Source organism: Magallana gigas, chromosome 5 (assembly GCF_963853765.1).
Source record: "Magallana gigas chromosome 5, xbMagGiga1.1, whole genome shotgun sequence".
Classification (NCBI taxonomy): domain Eukaryota; kingdom Metazoa; phylum Mollusca; class Bivalvia; order Ostreida; family Ostreidae; genus Magallana; species Magallana gigas.
The window spans coordinates 55,573,379-55,594,727 of NC_088857.1; the positions used below are offsets into that span (position 1 = coordinate 55,573,379).

The 21,349-nt window shown below is 36.7% G+C and overlaps 1 protein-coding gene across 3 annotated transcripts in view; it reads right to left on the minus strand.

The window, feature by feature from the left end:
- LOC105324874 (macrophage mannose receptor 1) overlaps positions 1-21,349 on the minus strand; it is a 41,926-nt gene that overhangs the window by 19,491 nt on the left and 1,086 nt on the right. For all 3 annotated transcript variants that reach the window (XR_010713800.1, XM_066083690.1, XM_066083691.1), the window contains exons 2-30: positions 19,688-19,845; positions 19,299-19,444; positions 18,960-19,075; positions 18,128-18,227; positions 17,577-17,703; positions 17,367-17,464; positions 16,821-16,936; positions 16,419-16,548; positions 12,993-13,075; positions 12,394-12,519; positions 11,598-11,705; positions 10,940-11,098; positions 10,768-10,850; positions 9,892-10,039; positions 9,489-9,530; positions 8,999-9,169; positions 8,591-8,707; positions 7,551-7,664; positions 6,979-7,206; positions 6,411-6,565; positions 5,654-5,767; positions 5,307-5,425; positions 4,798-4,943; positions 4,380-4,576; positions 3,513-3,643; positions 2,916-2,968; positions 2,102-2,311; positions 1,624-1,790; positions 1,209-1,279 (exon numbers count right to left, since the gene is read on the minus strand). Coding sequence is in view for 2 of the 3 variants with exons in the window: in XM_066083690.1 (XP_065939762.1) it covers positions 1,209-1,279; positions 1,624-1,790; positions 2,102-2,311; positions 2,916-2,968; positions 3,513-3,643; positions 4,380-4,576; positions 4,798-4,943; positions 5,307-5,425; positions 5,654-5,767; positions 6,411-6,565; positions 6,979-7,206; positions 7,551-7,664; positions 8,591-8,707; positions 8,999-9,169; positions 9,489-9,530; positions 9,892-10,039; positions 10,768-10,850; positions 10,940-11,098; positions 11,598-11,705; positions 12,394-12,519; positions 12,993-13,075; positions 16,419-16,548; positions 16,821-16,936; positions 17,367-17,464; positions 17,577-17,703; positions 18,128-18,227; positions 18,960-19,075; positions 19,299-19,444; positions 19,688-19,845 (3,733 nt within the window). In the remaining variant the exon portion in view is untranslated. The remainder of the gene's footprint in view (positions 1-1,208; positions 1,280-1,623; positions 1,791-2,101; positions 2,312-2,915; positions 2,969-3,512; positions 3,644-4,379; positions 4,577-4,797; positions 4,944-5,306; positions 5,426-5,653; positions 5,768-6,410; positions 6,566-6,978; positions 7,207-7,550; positions 7,665-8,590; positions 8,708-8,998; positions 9,170-9,488; positions 9,531-9,891; positions 10,040-10,767; positions 10,851-10,939; positions 11,099-11,597; positions 11,706-12,393; positions 12,520-12,992; positions 13,076-16,418; positions 16,549-16,820; positions 16,937-17,366; positions 17,465-17,576; positions 17,704-18,127; positions 18,228-18,959; positions 19,076-19,298; positions 19,445-19,687; positions 19,846-21,349) is intronic.

Here is a 21,349-nt window from a genome sequence, read left to right on the forward strand (position 1 = left end):
GTTGAAGATTGACTTACACAAACTTGTTGCTGTACTCAATGTCGTTGAAGATTGACTAACACAAACATGTTGTTGAAGATTGACTTACACAAACTTGTTGCTGTACTCAATGTCGTTGAAGATTGACTTACACAAACTTGTTGTTGTACTCAATGTTGTTTGAGATTGACTTACACAAACATGTTGTTGTACTCAATGTTGTTGAAGATTGACTTACACAAACATGTTGTTGAAGATTGACTTACACAAACTTGTTGCTGTACTCAATGTCGTTGAAGATTGACTTACACAAACATGTTGTTGAAGATTGACTTACACAAACTTGTTGCTGTACTCAATGTTGTTGAAGATTGACTAACACAAACATGTTGTTGAAGATTGACTTACACAAACATGTTGTTGTACTCAATGTTGTTGAAGATTGACTTACACAAACATGTTGTTGAAGATTGACTTACACAAACTTGTTGCTGTACTCAATGTCGTTGAAGATTGACTTACACAAACATGTTGTTGAAGATTGACTTACACAAACTTGTTGCTGTACTCAATGTCGTTGAAGATTGACTAACACAAACATGTTGTTGAAGATTGACTTACACAAACTTGTTGCTGTACTCAATGTCGTTGAAGATTGACTTACACAAACTTGTTGTTGTACTCAATGTTGTTGAAGATTGACTTACACAAACTTGTTGTTGTACTCAATGTCGTTAAAGATTGACTTGCACAAACTTGTTGCTGTACTCAATGTTGTTGAAGATTGACTTACACAAACTTGTTGCTCATGTACTCAATGTTGTTGAAGATTGACTTACACAAACTTGTTGCTGTACTCAATGTTGTTGAAGATTGACTTACACAAACTTGTTGCTGTACTCAATGTTGTTGAAGATTGACTTACACAAACTTGTTGCTGTACTCAATGTAATTGAAGATTGACTTACACAAACTTGTTGTTGTACTCAATGTCGTTAAAGATTGACTTGCACAAACTTGTTGCTGTACTCAATGTTGTTGAAGATTGACTTACACAAACTTGTTGCTCATGTACTCAATGTTGTTGAAGATTGACTTACACAAACTTGTTGCTGTACTCAATGTTGTTGAAGATTGACTTACACAAACTTGTTGCTGTACTCAATGTTGTTGAAGATTGACTTACACAAACTTGTTGCTGTACTCAATGTAATTGAAGATTGACTTACACAAACTTGTTGTTGTACTCAATGTCGTTTAGTCCTATCCAGAAATCGGTCCTCCCCTTCTGTCTTGTGTACTTTGCAAGTTCAAAGAAAAATTCAGTCAGTTTGATATAAACTGGGTATTTAGAAACAGAGAAGATTGTATAAGTTTATGATATACTATAAACCAACTTTTATTAACGACAACTTTATTTCGCGATTTTCTTCCAATAAACTAGTTCACGATGACTAATGTTTTGCGACCAAGCCTTCTCCAGATCAGTCTTGTTATAACAACAATATGGATGGTTCGCAGCAAGAAATATTCGAGACAACGATGCCCTCGCAGACCTCGTGAAAATTTCTTGCACTTGAATAAAAGTTGGTTTACAGAATGTAATTTGTAAAGTTAGATGATAAGGTTAGGAGCCTGACTGACCTGTCCCACTAGGAAGTTATCCTCGTCCCGACTGTGTACACTGGCCAGCTCTGCCCCCATCTGGTTACATGTGGAGCGTGCATCAAACCATGTCATCAGGGAGGAGCCATTACCGAGGTAGTAACAGAACTGGTTATAGAGGACCCATCCTGTACCGCAGGCATTAGCTGACCAATGAAACAAAATCAGGTAAAGTTTAAAGAACCGATGTCACAGCGGTAACAGAACTAGTTATAGAGAGATCAACCATTACCTCATGCTGTAGATGACCAATAAAACAAAATCAGGAAAAGTTTAGAGAAGGTTTAGAGAGGTTTAATTAGAGAACCGATGTTAGAGAAGTAACAGAACTACCAGTATTTGTAGAGGAACAAACCACCGCTGATCAATTCAACAAAAAAAATTCTCACAAATAATTAATTTGGTTTATGCAAAGAAAATATTTTGTTTTGTACTTAAGTTCAATGACATAACTTACAGGAGGAAGCGGTGGGAATCACAGGAGTTGTGGACAGAGGGACCCCTCTCTGGACTTTACAGATGAAAGGTTTGCTGAAGAAGCAGTTGATGTCGTTCCACTTGCCGCTGCTGATCATGGAGACACAGTCTTCTATCCCGCCCGCGTCGTTGGGCTCGCCACGATTCCAGTTGGTGTAGTCTGTGGGACTGGAGTCCGTCCATCGGTGTCCTACGGGAACCACAAACACTTAAATCATCATAATCGGTGTCCTACGGGAACCACAAACACTTAAATCATCATAATCGGTGTCCTACGGGAACCACAAACACTTAATCATCATATTAAGATGTATTCAAATCCAAACAGAAAATCTACCCCATAAAGAGTAAGCATGTAAGTAAAGAGTAAATGGGGGATGGATAGATGATAATGATGATGATGATGATGATGATGATGATGATGATGATGATGATGATGATGATGATGATGATGATGATGATGAAGCATGTAAGTAAAGAGTAATTGGGGGATGGATAAATGATGATGATGATGATGATGATGATGATGATGATGATGATGATGATGATGAAGCATGTAAGTAAAGAGTAAATGGGGGATGGAAAAATGATGATGATGATGATGATGATGATGATGATGATGAAAAGGAACCTTGATATCTGTATAATGAGGAAAAAATAGAAAAATGGGTTGATAGCAAGGAGGAGGGGGAAAATGTTGATGATTATTAAAAAATGATACACATGGTAGTACAAAGACAACAACAATGATGATGATGATGATGATGATGATGATGATGATGATGATGATCTACCTCTCTCTACAGCTTTGTCATTTAATCCAATCCAGATACTGACAGGAGATGACCTTGTAAAAAAAATGTTTAATTTATTCATTTAGAAACAGGTGTTTGTTTTTTAATATGCATTGCAATTTCCTTGCTACTGTGGTTTCATTAATATTTGTTGAATACCAATTTTCATGGGTTTCATTGTTAAGTTTATCCAAGAAACTAAATGTTCATTGAAGTGCAATTTTTACTAACATTGTGTATTATTAGGGTCATTGGCCATAAATTGATGTATCCTTGAAACTGTGATTTTCACTTTATCCTTGAAAAATGATACCCTTGAATATTAATGAAACCATAGTATTCACAATATGGATGACTGAGATATCAAAGTTACTGTATTTACATGTTGTTATCAAAATTCATATCATTTTCAATAGGTTTTCATTGAAAAAAAATTAATTCAGGTTTATTGGAAATGACTGCTGGTTTTTTTCAAACAACATTAAATTCTTTTTTAAAATTTTAAAATATTGAGAATAACTGAGCTGAAACACAAGCCAATCATGCCAGGCATGATAATGTTGATCAACAAAAACTTAATCAGAGGTATACACTTACCCTACAAGATTCTGAACAAATGAGTTCTCTCCGGCGCTGTGAATGCTGACCAAGTCACCCCCAACCCCTCGACAGTAGTCCCTAGCGGCATCAAAGGACAGCCACTGACTGGAGTCTGTTAGAGCCACTGCCTGTAAACACAGCAAAATATCACCTTCTGTAAACACAACAGAATATCACCACTGACAAAAAAATAACCTCCTGTAGACACAACAAAACATTGCTACTTGTAAACACAACAGAGTATCATCACAGGTGAACAAAACATCACTGCCATAAATACACCAAAATATCTCCATCTGTAAACATGACGAAACATAACCTCCTGTAAACACATCAGACAATAACTGCCTGTAAACACACCAAAATATCTCTACCTGTAAACATGACAAAACAGCACCTCCTGTAAACATATCAGAATATCACTGCCTGTAAACACACCAAAATACATGTATCACCTCATGTAGACCCCAAAAAACATTGCTGCCTGTAAACACAACAGATTATCACCTCCTAGAAATACAATGAATTATCATCACCTAAAACTAATGCAACAAAATATTACTGCCAGTAAACAATTTAATACATGTAATATCACTGTATGTTGTAAACAAAACACCATTAAGATGGTAACCATCTCAAACAACCTCTCTGTAAGTAAAGGCCATTAGAATGGAATCGAACTTGTAGGAAAAGGCTGTATTTGCAGATGACAATTTTGTCTCTGAAGGATTTTTTATCATTATTTTAGTGAAAAAACTGTAACATTCTGCCAAATAATTAACTTTAGTTCATGCAAAAATGGCTAGATAATAAAATGATTCTATTCCTCAGTAGTGCACTGATCTTAGATTCTCTCATCTGTACCTTATAGCAGTAGGACTGGTAGCCGCTGTAGGAGGGGGGACAGGGCAGGCTGGCGGCGGCGGTGGTGATCTGGGGGGTGGTGTAGCCCTGCCGGGGGTACTGACACACAAAGTGGTGCTGCTCTGTACAGTTCAGGTTCTGCCACAGACCCTTGGGGTGGGTGTGGGTCAGACTCACACAGGTTCCCACCTCATTTCCTGTAAACATAAGCCAGTATTATGATTTTGGAGAATTGAATGTTTAAAAAGTTCAATATCTGTAAGGCATGCTGGATCAGAATATAGGTAATATTTGAAAACACTCACAGCCGAATCATTTTCAATTGGTCTTTTCAGAAACCATTTGCAATGATTTATTTCAGTGAGCAAATTTTCCTTTATATACTGCAGAGATCAAGTATTTGAATGATCTTTTTTACCAGTGTGGGTGGCAATCCAGTTGCTGTATGTGACCGGAACTCCGCTGATCCAGCGGTAGGTGCCCTGGGTCTGGGTGTCAGACAGTCCGATCCAGTAGTTGTCCGTCTGGTAGGACATGTACGCCGACAGGAAAGCCTCAGTGAACCTGTCACAAAGCATTCTGGGATTTACATACTTGTTTGTAATTGATAACAGTAAAACACACTAAAATATTGCGAGACACCTAAGAAAATTAATTTTGAATCAATATAACACATTATGTTATATCAGTTAAAGTTTATAATTATTATACAATTTTTAAGATGAGTAGAATGAAACTGACTCCATCATGAGAATAGCTGAAGTAACTGTTATGAGTGTATTCAATTGTTATTACTGTTCACCTTTGATTTTGGCAACAAGGAAAATAGGTAAAATTGATGATCTTATTTATTATTAGAATAAAAACTTTCAAGAACAAGGGACTGAAGTGTTCTTTCATGTTAACTACTGTCATCAGAAATCTGACCTGTCATTAATGGCAGCCAATGATCCATGGAAAGCATTGACACATGTTGTCTGTGCATCCTTCCATGTTTTTGATTGGTAGACAAATCTGTAGCAGAAGCTACCATACCCATACGATGGCTGCAAAAAAGCAAAGTTCTTTATGTACACATCAAAATAATTTTGATTCATATAATTCATCTTCAAAATTTCTGTAAAATCTGCATGATTTTCACAATTTTTATTGCTTTTCTGACTGTAACAGTGTCCCGGAGTTTTGTCTTTATACCGTACATTAGAACACCTGTGTGACTTACAAAGGTACACCCCACGATTTAAACCGTACATTAGAACACCTGTGTGACTTACATAGGTACAGCCCACAACCTCAGGGGCGGGCGTGGCAGACATCAAGGTCATTGGTTTCTTACAGATGAATCCGTCGGCAGGGTTCTGGCAGATAGCATCATTCCACTGACCATTCTGTGATAGAAAGAACAGCACATATATAAAAGAATGCAAAATATCAAAACTCAACGTCAACCAAAAAATTCATTATCATCTTCATTTTTATCCAATTACACTACATTATAGTGACTAAATTCATTAAAAACATATGATAAATGATCAAATGAACACCTTTAACTGTAATGGTGATTATACCGCATATCCAGTAATTTTTGTATAGTATCACAAAAAATACCATACGCAGAAAATACAATAAAAACGCTCATATTGAAGTGCCAGGGATGGGTGATTTTGCTTTGTTAAAAACATAACTTGTTATACCCCAAAAATCTCCATAATATGTTTTAAACCCACAGGGAATGAAAATCATTTCACTATATTTAGTGTCAATTCATTATAAGCTTGTTCGTTATAAGCATGTTTTATATCCCAATAAGTCAGAATGACAGACGCAAATATTTAAGTTCATACACATTCACCCCATTTTCCTAAACTTTGTGACATGGAAAAAAAAATAAAAGTTCTATTTTTCCATCAGATGTAGAATATGAATTTAAATTAATTAAAAAGCCCTCTAGAGGGTCGCAGGCCGTTTGGACTCACTGTCACTGATTAATGTATCAACCAATCAGCTTGTCTACACGACTGTCTCACTGACCGTTCGGAGCACCAGTACACAGTCCTCCTGACGTCTGCCGTAGTTGTTGGGTTCTCCGGCCGCCCAGTCTGTGTACACCACTGGACTGCCATCGGACCAGAAGAACGTCATCTCGTTGGCCAAATCGTTCAGTCCAATCCAGTAGCCGTAGCCAGCTGTGTAGGAATAATCAGAACCGAATTACAACATCATGCCACGTCTCAAAACGATTGGTCAATATGACTCACATACACTCATGTATACAATGTCCTAAATGGATTGGTTAATATATTCAGTTTTTATTACATTATTTATGACTCATATACATGCATGTATGCAAAATCCTAAAATGATTGGTTAATATAAGTTTTTATTACAGTAATTAAATTATATATGATCCTTTTTATCTTCCAAATACCCTCAATGCTACAGCATTTTCAAAACAAATTTTGGAATTGCTCTGTACAAGCAAATAGGCATACATGTATGTTGTGTTTTCATAAGTAAAGAAATACCAAAACATAAATGATATTAAGCTAGGTAATTAACAAATAAGAGACATTGTGTAAAAAACGTTGCATGTAATTACTTTGTGGTATGAGGGTCATGACAAAGTTTTGTTCCTCCCGATTGTTGATGGTTGCTAGGTTAGCCCCCTGGTAGTGACAGCGAGTCTTGGCAGTGGCCCAGTTCAGTCGCCCGCCAAACAGGGCGAAGCAGTTGCCCTGGAACGGTTTGTAGGGGGCGCTGCAGCCCATCACGTAGCCTGCCTTAGTGACCACCGGAGGGGGAGGAGTGGTCGTGGTTCGCTGATTTGCTGGAACCACAAAGAAAGGTGTCTCATTGTTTTAAGTGTATGATATTTTGTCAAAATATTTTCTAAACAAAAATGTGGCTTTCAATTAGAACAATTTGACAAAAAATATATATCATGCCTAGTTTAAATGAATCCAAAGTAAACAAATAAACTGATAAACATATGACTATTATAATATTAGATAAAGTCTGAGGTACATTCAACGTGATATATAGATAAAGTGATGGAAATCTATAACATTTCTATTTACCATATTCTACAATCCCATACAATTAATTTGCTGTCAAACTACATACCAGTCTGCCACACGTAACAAGTTTCACATTAACTCACACAACACTTACATTGTTTTTTACAGATGAAGCCGTTCCTGTTAGCGCAGGGGTAGTCATTCCAGTAGGACGTGGTCGTAAAGATGGCGCCACAGTCCTCGTTATGTCGGTAGTTGTTAGGCTCGCCTTTAACAAATGAAAACTTTAAGTAAACAACCTGGTTCAATAAGGTCTAATTTCTGCCCCCATTTTTAACAAATTTGAAAAAACATCATATCATATACTTGTCTAGATAATTTGATTAAACATAAAGCTGAATACATTGTATAATTTCAAAAATCTAGAAGTTTTACAACATTGATCATTTTTTGAGCATATATAATGCCACGTAAATGGCCTGAAGATCCTGCATTTTTCGCAAAAACATCTAACATTCATCAGTTTTTCTTCATATTCAACAGTACGACTGGAAGAAATGTTGCTCTAAACCCATTTCACAACTTTTGTTCGTGGCTAATTTATTTAGCGATTTATTGAAGAAAAAACAGGTTCGCGGCAATCAATTTTGCGATTCAAATGTGGATTATCTGAGGAGAATATTTATTTACCAAAGACATTGGAGGACTGGTTTGCGGCGAGAAATATTGCGACAATGAACCTTGCAAAAATATCTTGTACGCAAATAAAATTTAAAGTTAGTTTACAGTATATCATTGTTCATATTACTTTGCAAATCATATCAAAAAATTGTGTTGGAGCAAATATGATTATGCTCAATGTTTTCTTTTTAAAAACTGATACGAAATACCCAATTTAAACATATACAAAAATCTAACAATGGAATCGTTTTTGTTTTTTTTTTAATATTTGATGTTATAACAATTTTTAGAACCCCATCAAATCTACTCAAATGCCACTTAAATTTCGTTACATTGTAACTAAGCAGTGTGCTGATTGGGCGGAGAGACATGTCGTACAGCTATCAACACTAAAACTAGGCAGAACTTATATCAAACCCTTGATCTGTTAATACATCTCACATAAGCTACAAAATCTGTGTCACAACCTGTGAATCAGAACAGAGCTTTAGTCCCCTTGACCTTTGACCTTACCATTTCCCCAGTGTAGATAGGCGACCGGTGAACCATCCGTCCACATAAATCTGTTCTCTGTCCCTCGGTCGTTAATCCCAATCCACATTGCCACAGAATTCAAATTGCGGATTTTTGCTGAAAAGAGAGAGTACGTACTAGTAAATTGATGTACAAAACATAAGAAAAAAACATGGTAGTTGACTTTGATTTGATTTGTGGATATCAAAAAGACATCAGACCAACAGGAAAATTAAGATATATTTCTACCAGCTGTTGTTACATAAAGTATATTTCTAGCACTCGTCTGTCTTGTTTTTATGCCGATTATAAAAATTTCTCTTTCAATTTATAAAATTTTTCAAACGGTCTATTTATCCCTGATGAATTACTGGTCCTTTTCCTCTGGATATCCCCCAAGTCACCTACCAGACACATAGTACTGTTCTTGCTGGGACTCTATACTGGCCAGATCTCCGCCATTACTCTGACAGATTTCCCTGGCGTCACTCCAGTCTAGCTGTTTGTCAAAGAACTGGTAGCAGTTGTTGGAGTTTGGATCTTCCTCCCAGTTCAGGCCACAGCGGGCACTGATCGGCACTGAATGCACAGAGATTACATTAAATTACTGTACAGTAATTTTACTCACCAGTGACAGCTAAGGGGAAATATAACTTTGAAATTAAAATATCATTGTTTTTGCATCAAATTTCAATTTAGTTAATCACTATTTACCAGACAGCCAGGTGAGCCCGAAACAGAGCAAAACAAAGACACACATGACATGTAAATCATTACTTCCATAACACACACCTTTCAACTCCCCAACACACAAGGGTCAGTTACAATATCCATCGAATGATTCCATTGGAACTGGGTAATTATAGAGTTAACTTATTTGAATGTTAATCTGACTTACTGGCTGGTGTTGTTGAAACAGTAACAGGTAGCTGGGCATTACCTGCAAAAGAAAAATGCTGAATTAAACAAGATTCCTATTATTCTAGATCAACAGTAACATTGAAAAAAACTTAAAAGCACAATACTTGTATATAATCAAGTTTATAAGCATAAAAACCACATTAATTTTCTTTTAATAAAAAGAAATATATTCAATTAAGCATTAACAGAATTTGAATTTTTTTTTTAGATTTTACATCTTTTATTATAGATCTATTAAAGCTGCTGATAAGTCAAACGAACTGTTATAAAATGAACATCATGATTTAAACAGCACTATCAGACTTCGAACTACTTATTTTTGTAGATGTTATGTCTTTTATTTGAAGATTAAAGCCATCAATTTTTTGGGTAGTTCTTACTGGCGGGTTTCTGACAGATGAAGCGGACGAGCGTGGAGCAGCGGCGGTCGTTCCACTTGCCGACGTGGTTCATGAAGTTCATTTCCACACAGTTCTCTGTCCCCAGGTTGTTGGGTTCATGGGCATTCCAGTTGTAGTATTTACTGCCCTGAAGTAAAAAAACAAAACAAAGTATAAGATGGCCCAAGGTCAACAAAACAAATATCCATCATCAATCTGGTATAAAAACTATTGTCATCATGTGAAAAATGCAAGATTTTGAAAATGCTTATCATAAATCTATTCTACTCCTTGGTTTTGAAAATAAAATATTTTTTGCATCTTAGAAATTACATGATGAGTTTGTGAAATGCTTGTAATTATATCTGAGTTTTGCAAAATATTACAGAAGCAAGTTTAACTGTTGACCCTTTACTGACAATGACCTTGACACCATTCAGATGGTTGGGTTATAATAAAATCTTAACTCTCTTGTCTACAATGACATCAACTGATTTGAAAAATCTCTCATCAAAAAATGATTTTATGTAACAGTTAAACAAATAAAAGTATGGATTGATAGATGAATGAATACAGAGAGAGAGAGAGAGTGAGACTGACCGTGTGTCCATCCAGCCATTGCCAGGATCTTTCCCGTGGATTGATAGATGAATGAATACAGAGAGAGGGAGAGAGAGAGAGAGAGAGAGAGAGAGAGAGAGAGAGAGAGAGAGAGAGAGAGAGAGAGAGAGAGAGAGACTGACCGTGTGTCCATCCAGCCATTGCCAGGATCTTTCCCGTGGATTGATAGATGAATGAATACAGAGAGAGAGAGAGAGAGAGAGAGAGAGAGAGAGAGAGAGAGAGAGAGAGAGAGAGAGAGAGAGAGAGACTGACCGTGTGTCCATCCAGCCATTGCCAGGATCTTTCCCGAGTTCTGTCGTTTAGTCCGATCCAGTACTCGTTACCATGCGACTGCCCTGAAACATGACCAATGTGACTCTCATTCAATTATGTTACCAGATATTTAAAAACCAAAAAAATATATGAAAATGACAAGATTTCTTACTTTGGACAAAGGACTGTATGTTGGCTGAGTTGATGGTGACAAGGTCTGCTCCAATCCCCTGGCAGGCCGTGCGAGCATTCAGCCAGGTTAGTTTGGTGTCGTTAAACTGGTAACAGTTTCCATTGAAGAGTACCCAGTGCCCGTCACATTTGAACTGGGCTGTAAAAGAATGTTGTCTTTGAAAATATGATAGAGATCTAAGTGTATCTAATGATTTTTTTTAACGCATGTACAAAGTAGTTACTTAATACTTATCTAGCCATATAATTTTTTTGGTATTTTTGATAACAGTGAAATCATTAACATTCATATTTGCCAAATAAAGTAAAGCAACTTTTTCAGAGTTTCATGGGATAATATTTCATGGAGTGGTTTGAATAATTAACAAATAAAAACTATGTTTCATTATTTACTGAGGATGTAGATTTGTAGAAGAAGGGTTAAGCCATTTATCCATAAAATTATACCAAATTCAAATTCTTATGATTCCAAAAATATGATATCACTTAACCTTTATAGCTATACCTCCCACTATAAGTTTTGAGGCTGGGTTCAAATCAAAGCCTAGTCCAAGTAAAACAAGCTTTATCATTTCTAATATTCTGTTTAAAACCTTTATAATTTTACCAATACCTTTTCCTACAGTCTACTGACTTACGTCTAGGGGTGGTCACAGGCTTGACCTGCTTCCCCATTGGAATCTGACACACAAACGCCTTCTGGGCCACACAGTTTGTGGTGGTTCTCCAATATCCATTACCATCAGCTGGAGAAGGAGAGAAGGAGAAAATGATTATAGATATAGGGATCTTCTATATATATCTTGTTGGTTTGTAACAGGATATTGGTACTATATCCTATTACATGTATTAAATTAAATTGTAATTTCATACCTTGCTGCCATAGTTCTCAGTATATTTTTAAATTTATTGGATTACATAATATTTGTTAAATTCTGGTAAGCACTTTGATTAAAAACAAATAAGTACCCTTAATCTTTCATTTCTCTAAGAATATATCAATATTTTATTCTTTTCATAGAAATATGAAGTGAAAGTAAAACTTTGATTTAATTATATAAAGATTTTTTTGCCTTTATTAATAAACATCTAAAAATGATATCACAGTCCTCTTTGATTTTGACCTGCCAGTACTCTCAGTACTGTGATTTAGACCTGCCAGTACTCTCAGTTCTGTGATTTTGACCTGCCAGTACTCTCAGTACTCTGATTTAGACCCGCCAGTACTCTCAGTACTGTGATTTAGACCTGCCAGTAATCTCAGTACTGTGATTTTGACCTGCCAGTACTCTCAGTACTGTGATTTAGACCTGCCAGTACTCTCAGTACTGTGATTTAGACCTGCCAGTACTCTCAGTACTGTGATTTTGACCTGCCAGTCCTCTCACTACTGTGATTTTGACCTGCCAGTACTCTCAGTACTGTGATTCTGACCTGTGTTGATGAAGGAGCAGTCCTGTCGGTTGGGTGTGTTGGTGGCGGCGTGGTTCCTCGGCCAGTGCTGGTAGTGAGCGATATTCCCACCATTCGTCCACATCCATGGACCAGTTCTGTTGTTATCTGTTAAAAAATTAAACAGATTTTTTGTATACTTTGCACTAAAATTTATACTGTAAAACTGTTTATGTATGCTGGTCAAGTACGCATTTTCTATGGTGAAACATATAAGCACCCTAAAGTTTTGATTTTTTTACCACACATACAGGGGTATTTTACGTGGTTTTAAGCTAACTGCGTACCTGATGCGTAAATAACCATTTTTACAGTATCATTATCAACACTTAATCACTTTTTAACCACTTTTACACTATCATTATCAACACATTATCATTTTTTAAATAATAATCATACCAAAAATCCAGGTCAGAATATGTTTTTTGATCAGATAAACAGTTATACAACATTCTTTTATGTCGTACAATGCTATGTCCTCAGTATGATTGTCTACATATGAAATGAACTTTTCTTTATAAAAAAAGAAGACTATTTCCAATAATAATTAAAAGAATGGTTTGATAATTTTGACTACCAACCTGTGAGACCAATCCAAAAAGAGTCAATCCCTGCAGTTTGTAACTCATCCAGGTATGAATTCACGAAATTGGTGAAGGTACTCCTAACAAACACAACAATACATTGTTATTGGTGAAGGTACCCCTAATAAACACAACAATGCATTGTTATTGGTGAGGGTACCCCTAATAAACACAACAATGCATTGTTATTGGTGAAGGTACCCCTAATAAACACAACAAAACATTGTTATTGGTGAAGGTACCCCTAACAAACACAACAATACATTGTTATTGGTGAAGGTACCCCTAATAAACACAACAAGAGGCCCATGGGCCACATTGCTCACCTGAATAGCAGTTCCTTGTAACATTACATTTCGTAGCATATGCTTTTTCTATTTTAAACATTGAACCCCCTTCTGGGGACCCAGTTATGGTCCGAGGTTTATGGTTGGCTTGAACAACATAAATAGTAACATAGGAATGAAAATGTGTAGCACTGCGGTGGGACCGCACGTACACAACCTGAAAAACTGAACGTAGAAGAGTTCCACTTCAAGAGGAATAACTCTCAGACTGTACAGAACATCAAGAAAGATAACTCTTGGTTCCACTACATTAGAGTTTACACAATTTGAGGATCCTTGCATAGTAATCTCACAAACTGTAGCATTATAGTTCTCGAGAAAAACTTTCTAAAAACATTTTCAATATATCTTTCTATGTTAAACTTTGAACCCCTCTTGGGGCCACAGTATTAGTCCAGTGCTAAAGTTTTAATTATTTGGAATCTACATTATTTAAGGATGCTTGCATAGTTATCTCACAAGCTGAAGCATTATAGTTCCCTAGAAAAAGATTTTTCAACATTTTCCCTCTATATTTCTATGCTAAACTTTAAACACCTTTTGGGGCCCCAGTATTAGATTGAGGTCACGGCTTTTATAATTTCGAATCTACACTATTTGAGGGTGCTTACGTAGTTATCTGACAAATTGATGCATTGTAGTTCTCGAAAAGAAGATTTTTAAACATTTTCCATATATACCGGTACTTCTACATTTACCTTTAAACCCATCTTGGGTCCCTAGTATTAGTCCATGGGTCACTATTTTAAAACTGTCGAACCTTCATTATCCAAGGTTGTATGCATGATAGTAATCTCACAAATTGAAGCATTGTAGTTCTCGAGAAGAAGAATTTTTAACAAGTTACCTTTATATTTCTATAATAAACTTTGACCCCATCTTGGGGCCCCAGTATTGGTCCGGGGGTCACGATTTTACCAATTAGGAATCTACATAAGCGAAGGATGCATGCATAGAAATTCCACAAACTAAAACATTGTAGTTCTTGAGAAGAAAATTTTTATCCTTTATGTTTTTTAAAATGTTTAAATTTTGAACCCCTCTTGGTGCCCATCAATTGTCCGGGAGTTACAATTTTTTGAATCTACATTATTTAAGGATGTACATGTATGCATAGTAATATCTCAAACAGTTGCACTATAGTTCTTGAGAAGAAGATTTTAAAACATTTTCCTATACATGTATATGTTAAAATCTAAACCCCTACTGGGGCCCCACTTTTTGTTCGGGGGTCACGATTTTTACAATCTTCACTATATATACAACCTTTTGTGTATGTATTGGCATTTCTGGTGCAGTGGTTATTGAGAAGAAGATTTTTTAAACATTTTTCATATGTAGTTCTATGTTATACTTTGAACCCCGCCTGGGGCCCCAGTTTTGGTCCGAGGGTCACGATTTTTACAATTTAGAATCTTCACTATACATGTATATATAAGCTTTTGTGTAAATATTGGCATTTCTGGTGCAGTGGTTCTTGAGAAGAAGATTTTTTAAACATTTTCCTATGTATTTCTATGTTAAACTTTGAACCCCGCCTGGGGCCCCAGTTTTGGTCCGAGGGTCACGATTTTTACAATTTAGAATCTTCACTATGTATACAAGTTTTTGTGTAAATATTGGCATTTCTGGTGCAGTGGTTCTTGAGAAGAAGATTTTTAAAACATTTTCCTATGTATTTCTATGTTAAACTTTGAACCCCGCCTGGGGCCCCAGTTTTGGTCTGAGGGTCACGATTTTTACAATTTAGAATCTTCACTATGTATACAAGTTTTTGTGTAAATATTGGCATTTCTGGTGCAGTGGTTCTTGAGAAGAAGATTTTTTAAACATTTTCCATATGTAGTTCTATGTTAAACTTTGAACCCCGCCTGGGGCCCCAGTTTTGGTCCGAGGGTCACGATTTTTACAATTTAGAATCTTCACTATATATACAAGTTTTTGTGTAAATATTGGCATTTCTGGTGCAGTGGTTCTTGAGAAGAAGATTTTTTAAACATTTTCCTATGTAGTTCTATGTTAAACTTTGAACCCCGCCTGGGGCCCCAGTTTTGGTCCGAGGGTCACGATTTTTACAATTTAGAATCTTCACTATATATACAAGTTTTTGTGTAAATATTGGCATTTCTGGTGCAGTGGTTCTTGAGAAGAAGATTTTTTAAACATTTTCCTATGTAGTTCTATGTTAAACTTTGAACCCCGCCTGGGGCCCCAGTTTTGGTCCGAGGGTCACGATTTTTACAATTTAGAATCTTCACTATATATACAAGTTTTTGTGTAAATATTGGCATTTCTGGTGCAGTGGTTCTTGAGAAGAAGATTTTTTAAACATTTTCCTATGTAGTTCTATGTTAAACTTTGAACCCCGCCTGGGGCCCCAGTTTTGGTCCGAGGGTCACGATTTTTACAATTTAGAATCTTCACTATGTATACAAGCTTTTGTGTAAATATTGGCATTTCTGGTGCAGTGGTTCTTGAGAAGAAGATTTTTAAAGACATGCACCCTATACTTACTGTTTCGCAATTATCTCCCTTTTGAAAAGGACTGTGCCCTTTATTTTAACAATTTATAATCCCCTTTCCATAAGGATGCTTTGTACCAAATTTGGTTCAATTTGGTCCAGTGGTTTTTGAGAAGAAGTTGAAAATGTGAAAAGTTTACAGACGGACGGACGGACAGACAGACAGACAGACAGACAGACGGACGGACGGACGACGGACAACGGGTGATCAGAAAAGCTCACTTGAACCTTCGGTTCAGGTGAGCTAACAATGCATTGTTATTGGTGAAGGTACCCCTAATAAACACAACAAAACATTGTTATTGGTGAAGGTACCCCTAATAAACACAACAATACATTGTTAGTCAAAGTATATATTCATTAAATGTTTAAACAGAGACCGATGATCCAGTAGATTAGGATAAATAGGCATTGGCCAATAGCTCTCATAACTTGACCAGCAACTGAACGCTTCCATACAGGTTCTAAATAACCATAATTTGTCACAACAAAATAATAATGGTAGATACATACATATATATGTAATTAAGCTCTTGCATCATGTTTAAATTTACCCATATATTGAGACCAGATTTCCTCCGGAGGCTCTGCAGAAGTTGTTGGCCTGGAACCAGTTATACTTGAACCGGATGTTGAACAGGAAACAGAGTTTCTGATGGGGTACCCAGCCTGGCATACACACTCCTAAAATAGAATCCAGGCATCAGTCTATGGAGAGAGAGAGAGAGAGAGAGAGAGAGAGAGAGAGAGAGAGAGAGAGAGAGAGAGAGAGAGATTCAAAGCTTATCCATTGTGTTGCAGGTTACATGGTCACAAAGGTTTTCCCTATTAAAATTTGAGGGTCCTCTGTTACAATGTTACATACATATATTGGATCAACAGTGCAGGACACTGATTTTCAGAATATAACTGCACAATGTCTACAGAAATGTGACTACATCTATAAAGTGTTTCACCTTCAGGTCTCTTGCAGACATAGCCCTTCCTGACGTTACAGTTGTCGGTGGACCAGGATTTGTGATAATCCGGCTGATTATTGTTCATCCAGACACAGGTATTGTTCATTGCATTACTGAAGGTAAGAATTCATTCTAATGGTCAGTGATTCAGTGAAAAGACAAGGCGAGATCTAACAGAATTTTCTCAAATTATGTTAGATTGCATTTTATATTTGTATGTCATTGAACAAAATTCTATCAAAAAATAGAATATATTTTTTGAAGTTATGGCATAATTAATTAATGCCTGTTGTCACTTATGATATACTGCACTGTGTTCCTGACTTACTGAACACTGTTTTGCATATTCTAAGGATTGATACATTGAGGCATTTACATGATAAAAATGGTTATTAAATAGATGATAGTTAATGAAATATGTACAGTGCAGTTATATTTGTATTTGTTTCTAATCCAGTCACGTTAATGTAGAAAAAAATGTTTTCAATTCCAAGGACCTAGACAAAAAGAAGTTAAGCATAAATTTGTAAATAAGCAGCATACCTCCTGAGGACTGGGGGATGGCCGTTTGCCCAATACTGCAGACTGGGGTTGGTGGAGAGTACGGTCCCGTTCAGCCACTGCCACGAGTTGGTGGTACCCTGAAACCAAACAAAGCTTCATCAGACACTGCAACCAACCACTCCATGCATAGGATGAACAGATTCTCTACAGAAGACACAATCAGCTGATAATATTCATGTTTCTGCCGACCTTCTGTACGCTGTGTAGGGCGGTCCACAATGGTTTGTGAGTATTCCGCGCGAAGTCATGAATCGCGGTCTGGTCCTGGTCGTTGTCAATCTCCACCAAATCCCCACCGTTCCTGGAACACACTTGTCTACAAAAGCAAACTTATCAAATTAATTCCATCCAGCACAGCAAATATTGTTGATAAAATCACTGACTTGCTGTTCCCCTCTCTGTCTCTCTGTCTCTCTGTCTCTCTCTGTCTGTCTCTCTGTCTCTCTGTCTCTCTCTCTCTCTCTCTGTCTCTCTCTCTCTCTGTCTCTCTCTCTCTCTGTCTCTCTCTCTCTCTCTGTCTCTCTCTCTCTCTCTCTGTCTCTCTCTCTCTCTCTCTCTCTGTCTCTCTCTCTGGTAAGGTTTATTGTTTTTCCACCTAAGTCAGAATTTCCTAACAACACTGCCTGTCTCTGTCCATCTCTCTCTCTCTCTCTCTCTCTCTCTCTCTCTCTCTCTCTCTCTCTCTCTCTCTCTCTCTCTCTCTCTCTCTCTCTCTCATACATAGATCTATAGCTACATACACTGCTCCTGCCCATGTTTGAGGATTTGTTGGGTGGACCTGATAGCAGAAGTTGTTGAATTGCTGCCATCCAGAGGTTGCATCACAAGTGAGAGGGGTTCCTACAAAACGACAGGGGTATTATGAAATATTGTTATACTTTCATGTTAAATACTGAAATCTGATTGGTTAAGACGCAGTTAATAATATTTTCTATTACCCTCAGCGTTAGCAACGCACTTAGCAACGGGTAACATTAAAAAATGTTACATGCGCGAAAATTATGCTCGTACGGTTCGCTGTAGAATTCACGTTATTCCTATATAAAAGCAGTAAAATTTTCTTAAAAATTAAGACATTCAGTATAACAAAATAAATAGTGCCTGTTTGGGAGGATAACAGTTGAAATTGACACCCCTCGAAAACCATTGTCAACCTCTGCTGCGCGTCGGGTGACAATGGTTTTCTAGGGGTGTCAATTTCAACTGTTACCCTCCCAAACAGGCACTATTTATAATATAATGGCTGAATTTGCTACTAATGAATAAGTTTAATATTTCTATTGAATCATTTATAGAGTATTGATGCAAGACACAAACAGAATGAATTTGAGTGAGAGTTGTGGATTTCACTGCTAGAACACTGTAGAAGAAAATAAAAACAAAGATAGATACCTCTAGGTCTCTCACAGATGTAAAATAAAGACAAAGATATATAGATACCTCTAGGTCTCTCACAGATGTAAAATAAATACAAAGATAGATACCTCTAGGTCTCTCACAGATGTAAAATAAATACAAAGATAGATACCTCTAGGTCTCTCACAGATGTAAAATAAAGACAAAGATAGATACCTCTAGGTCTCTCACAGATGTAGGCCGCCTTCTGCCAGCACTGGAGGTTCCTTAGTTCTGTCTCGCTGGTGTACACGCAGTGGTCCGTTGTAGACTGGTGGAGGTGGGCGGAGCTTCTGGAATTTAAAAAATGACCAGACATTAAACAGGTCAGCGACAATGTGTAGATAAAATCTGTCTAAAAGTTATCTCCCTTGACAATTATTATGTTTGTCATCATGGCATGATGGAGATTTCTTTCAGAACCTAAAATCAAAGCTTCTCCCTCCATTCTTTCTTTGGCCATATTCTGGTAATTGGGGAGGGTAGAGAGGGTAAATTAGTTGGAGTGTTTCTCACATGATGACGGGTGCTACCGGAGAGTTGTCTCCCCACACCCAGGCCTGCGATTGTGGGTTCTTGTTGTTCATCCCGGTCCACCATTTCAGGGACGTGCTAAGGTGGTTGTGTTGTCTAAGGTTGCGGATGGCATTTGTAATGTACGTCTACAAAAAAGGGGAAAATCATGAAAAATACAGAAACAAGAAAAGCCTAATCTACACATGCAAAAGAAAAGTTTGATTGCATCATGGTTTAAATAATAGGTTAACTTGCTCTCCAAGTGTCGAGACTTGTACTTAGGCTGGTGCTTATTTGTCAATCCCAAGTCCACATGGTCTTGTTCATTTTGTTTGTTTCCCTCATCAGGAAAGTCACAAAACCGGTGTAGATGATATAGGGGTACTTACTTTTTCTGCAGCATTTTCCAGCTTTAACAGGTCTCCTCCTTGTGCTGCACACCATGTTTTTGCCTCCACCCAACTCTTGAGATTCACCCATCGAAATCGGTAACAAACATTACCATAGGCCGTCCAATACAGAGGACAATTCTGATTAGTCGAAGATACTGAAACAAAATAAACCTGTTGTTATTCTTGTTTTATTGTCTAGATTTTGTTTATGATTAGAGATCCAAGTTAAGAATGATAAATGTATGTAACCAGTACTTGCTGCAATAACTCAGCCTGACTCCCTTTTTTTTTTGGGGGGGGGGGGGGGCACATCAGATACAAATTGGAAAGGACTAAATTGTTGCAGATAAACCAGTATATTTACAAGTATGTGCAAAAGTAACTAAAATTCTTTGCAGGTTGCTATTCTAATAAATTTTTTGTTTTATCTGAATCACAAAAAATCAACGAACAAAGATGAGTTCAATTTTTGCATTTTCCTCATTGTCAAATAATTCAGAAATTCCCCCCCCCCCCCCCCCCCAATGCAAAAATATCAAATGTGCATTGAATCAAAAGTGCAAAAATTTGCACATGCAGAAATAAACAGTCATACTAATACAGGAAGTACATTTACCAATACACTTAAAACATTTTAAACTCATGTACTGGAAAACATTTCATAATTTTAAAAATAAAACATCTCAATACTAGCTGTTGAATAAATATGTAAGGTTCAATATCAGTGATACAAAGAAAGATCAAACTTTGACACTTGAAGTCCAGTCTGCCATTGCTATCAGGTCCTGGGGTTGTACTCCAATCAAGATTTGTGTGACCGAGATTAGATTATCATAATATAACCCACTGATCTACAATACAGTGCTTACTGACCCCACATACATGTACATACCAACATACACACTATTTACCCACAGTCAATAACAAAGACTTAAAGATACAAAATAGGTCTGCTCACCATCTGGAACGGAAGAGGGGGATGGGAAGCTGCAGCTTCCAGTTTCACTTGCAACTGTTTTTAGAATTTGACTAAATATTCAATTGTAAGTCAATTTTCAACTTAACTTTCTTAAATTTGACACAAAAGCAAGACAAATAATTTACTGATACTACTGGGTACAATTTGTCTTCAAAAATGACAATGAAGTGAAATGTTGGGCATGGAATTTTAAAAATGTTACTATATAGTTAAACGTTACATTAATTCACTTGGGACGTTGACACAGACTATCTCATAGCTGTCGTAATGATATAGAGGCAATTCATAGACTATGGTGCAGAAGATAAACTTTATCTCTGAGTTAAACTGCGCTTTACATAAAATGACGAGTCTTGTAACTACACTCATTTTGTAATAGGGGCCTTGTATAACTATAGTCTAAAATGCGACCAAGTGCATCATGCATCAGTACTCAACTTTTTGTGACAAAATCAACATAAACACAAAATTTGCATCAACCAAAGCTCAAAAATAAATTGTTATATTCATGTAATTGACTGGGTTACTAAGCTAAATTACACAATGTTGGCCTCCTTTTAACGATTGAGCGCAAAGGAAATAAGACTTGCAGACACAAAATAGGAAAGCTTAATTTATAGATAGTACATGAAGAAAAATGAATGGAAATATTATTCCCGGATCGCTTATCCACTAGACGA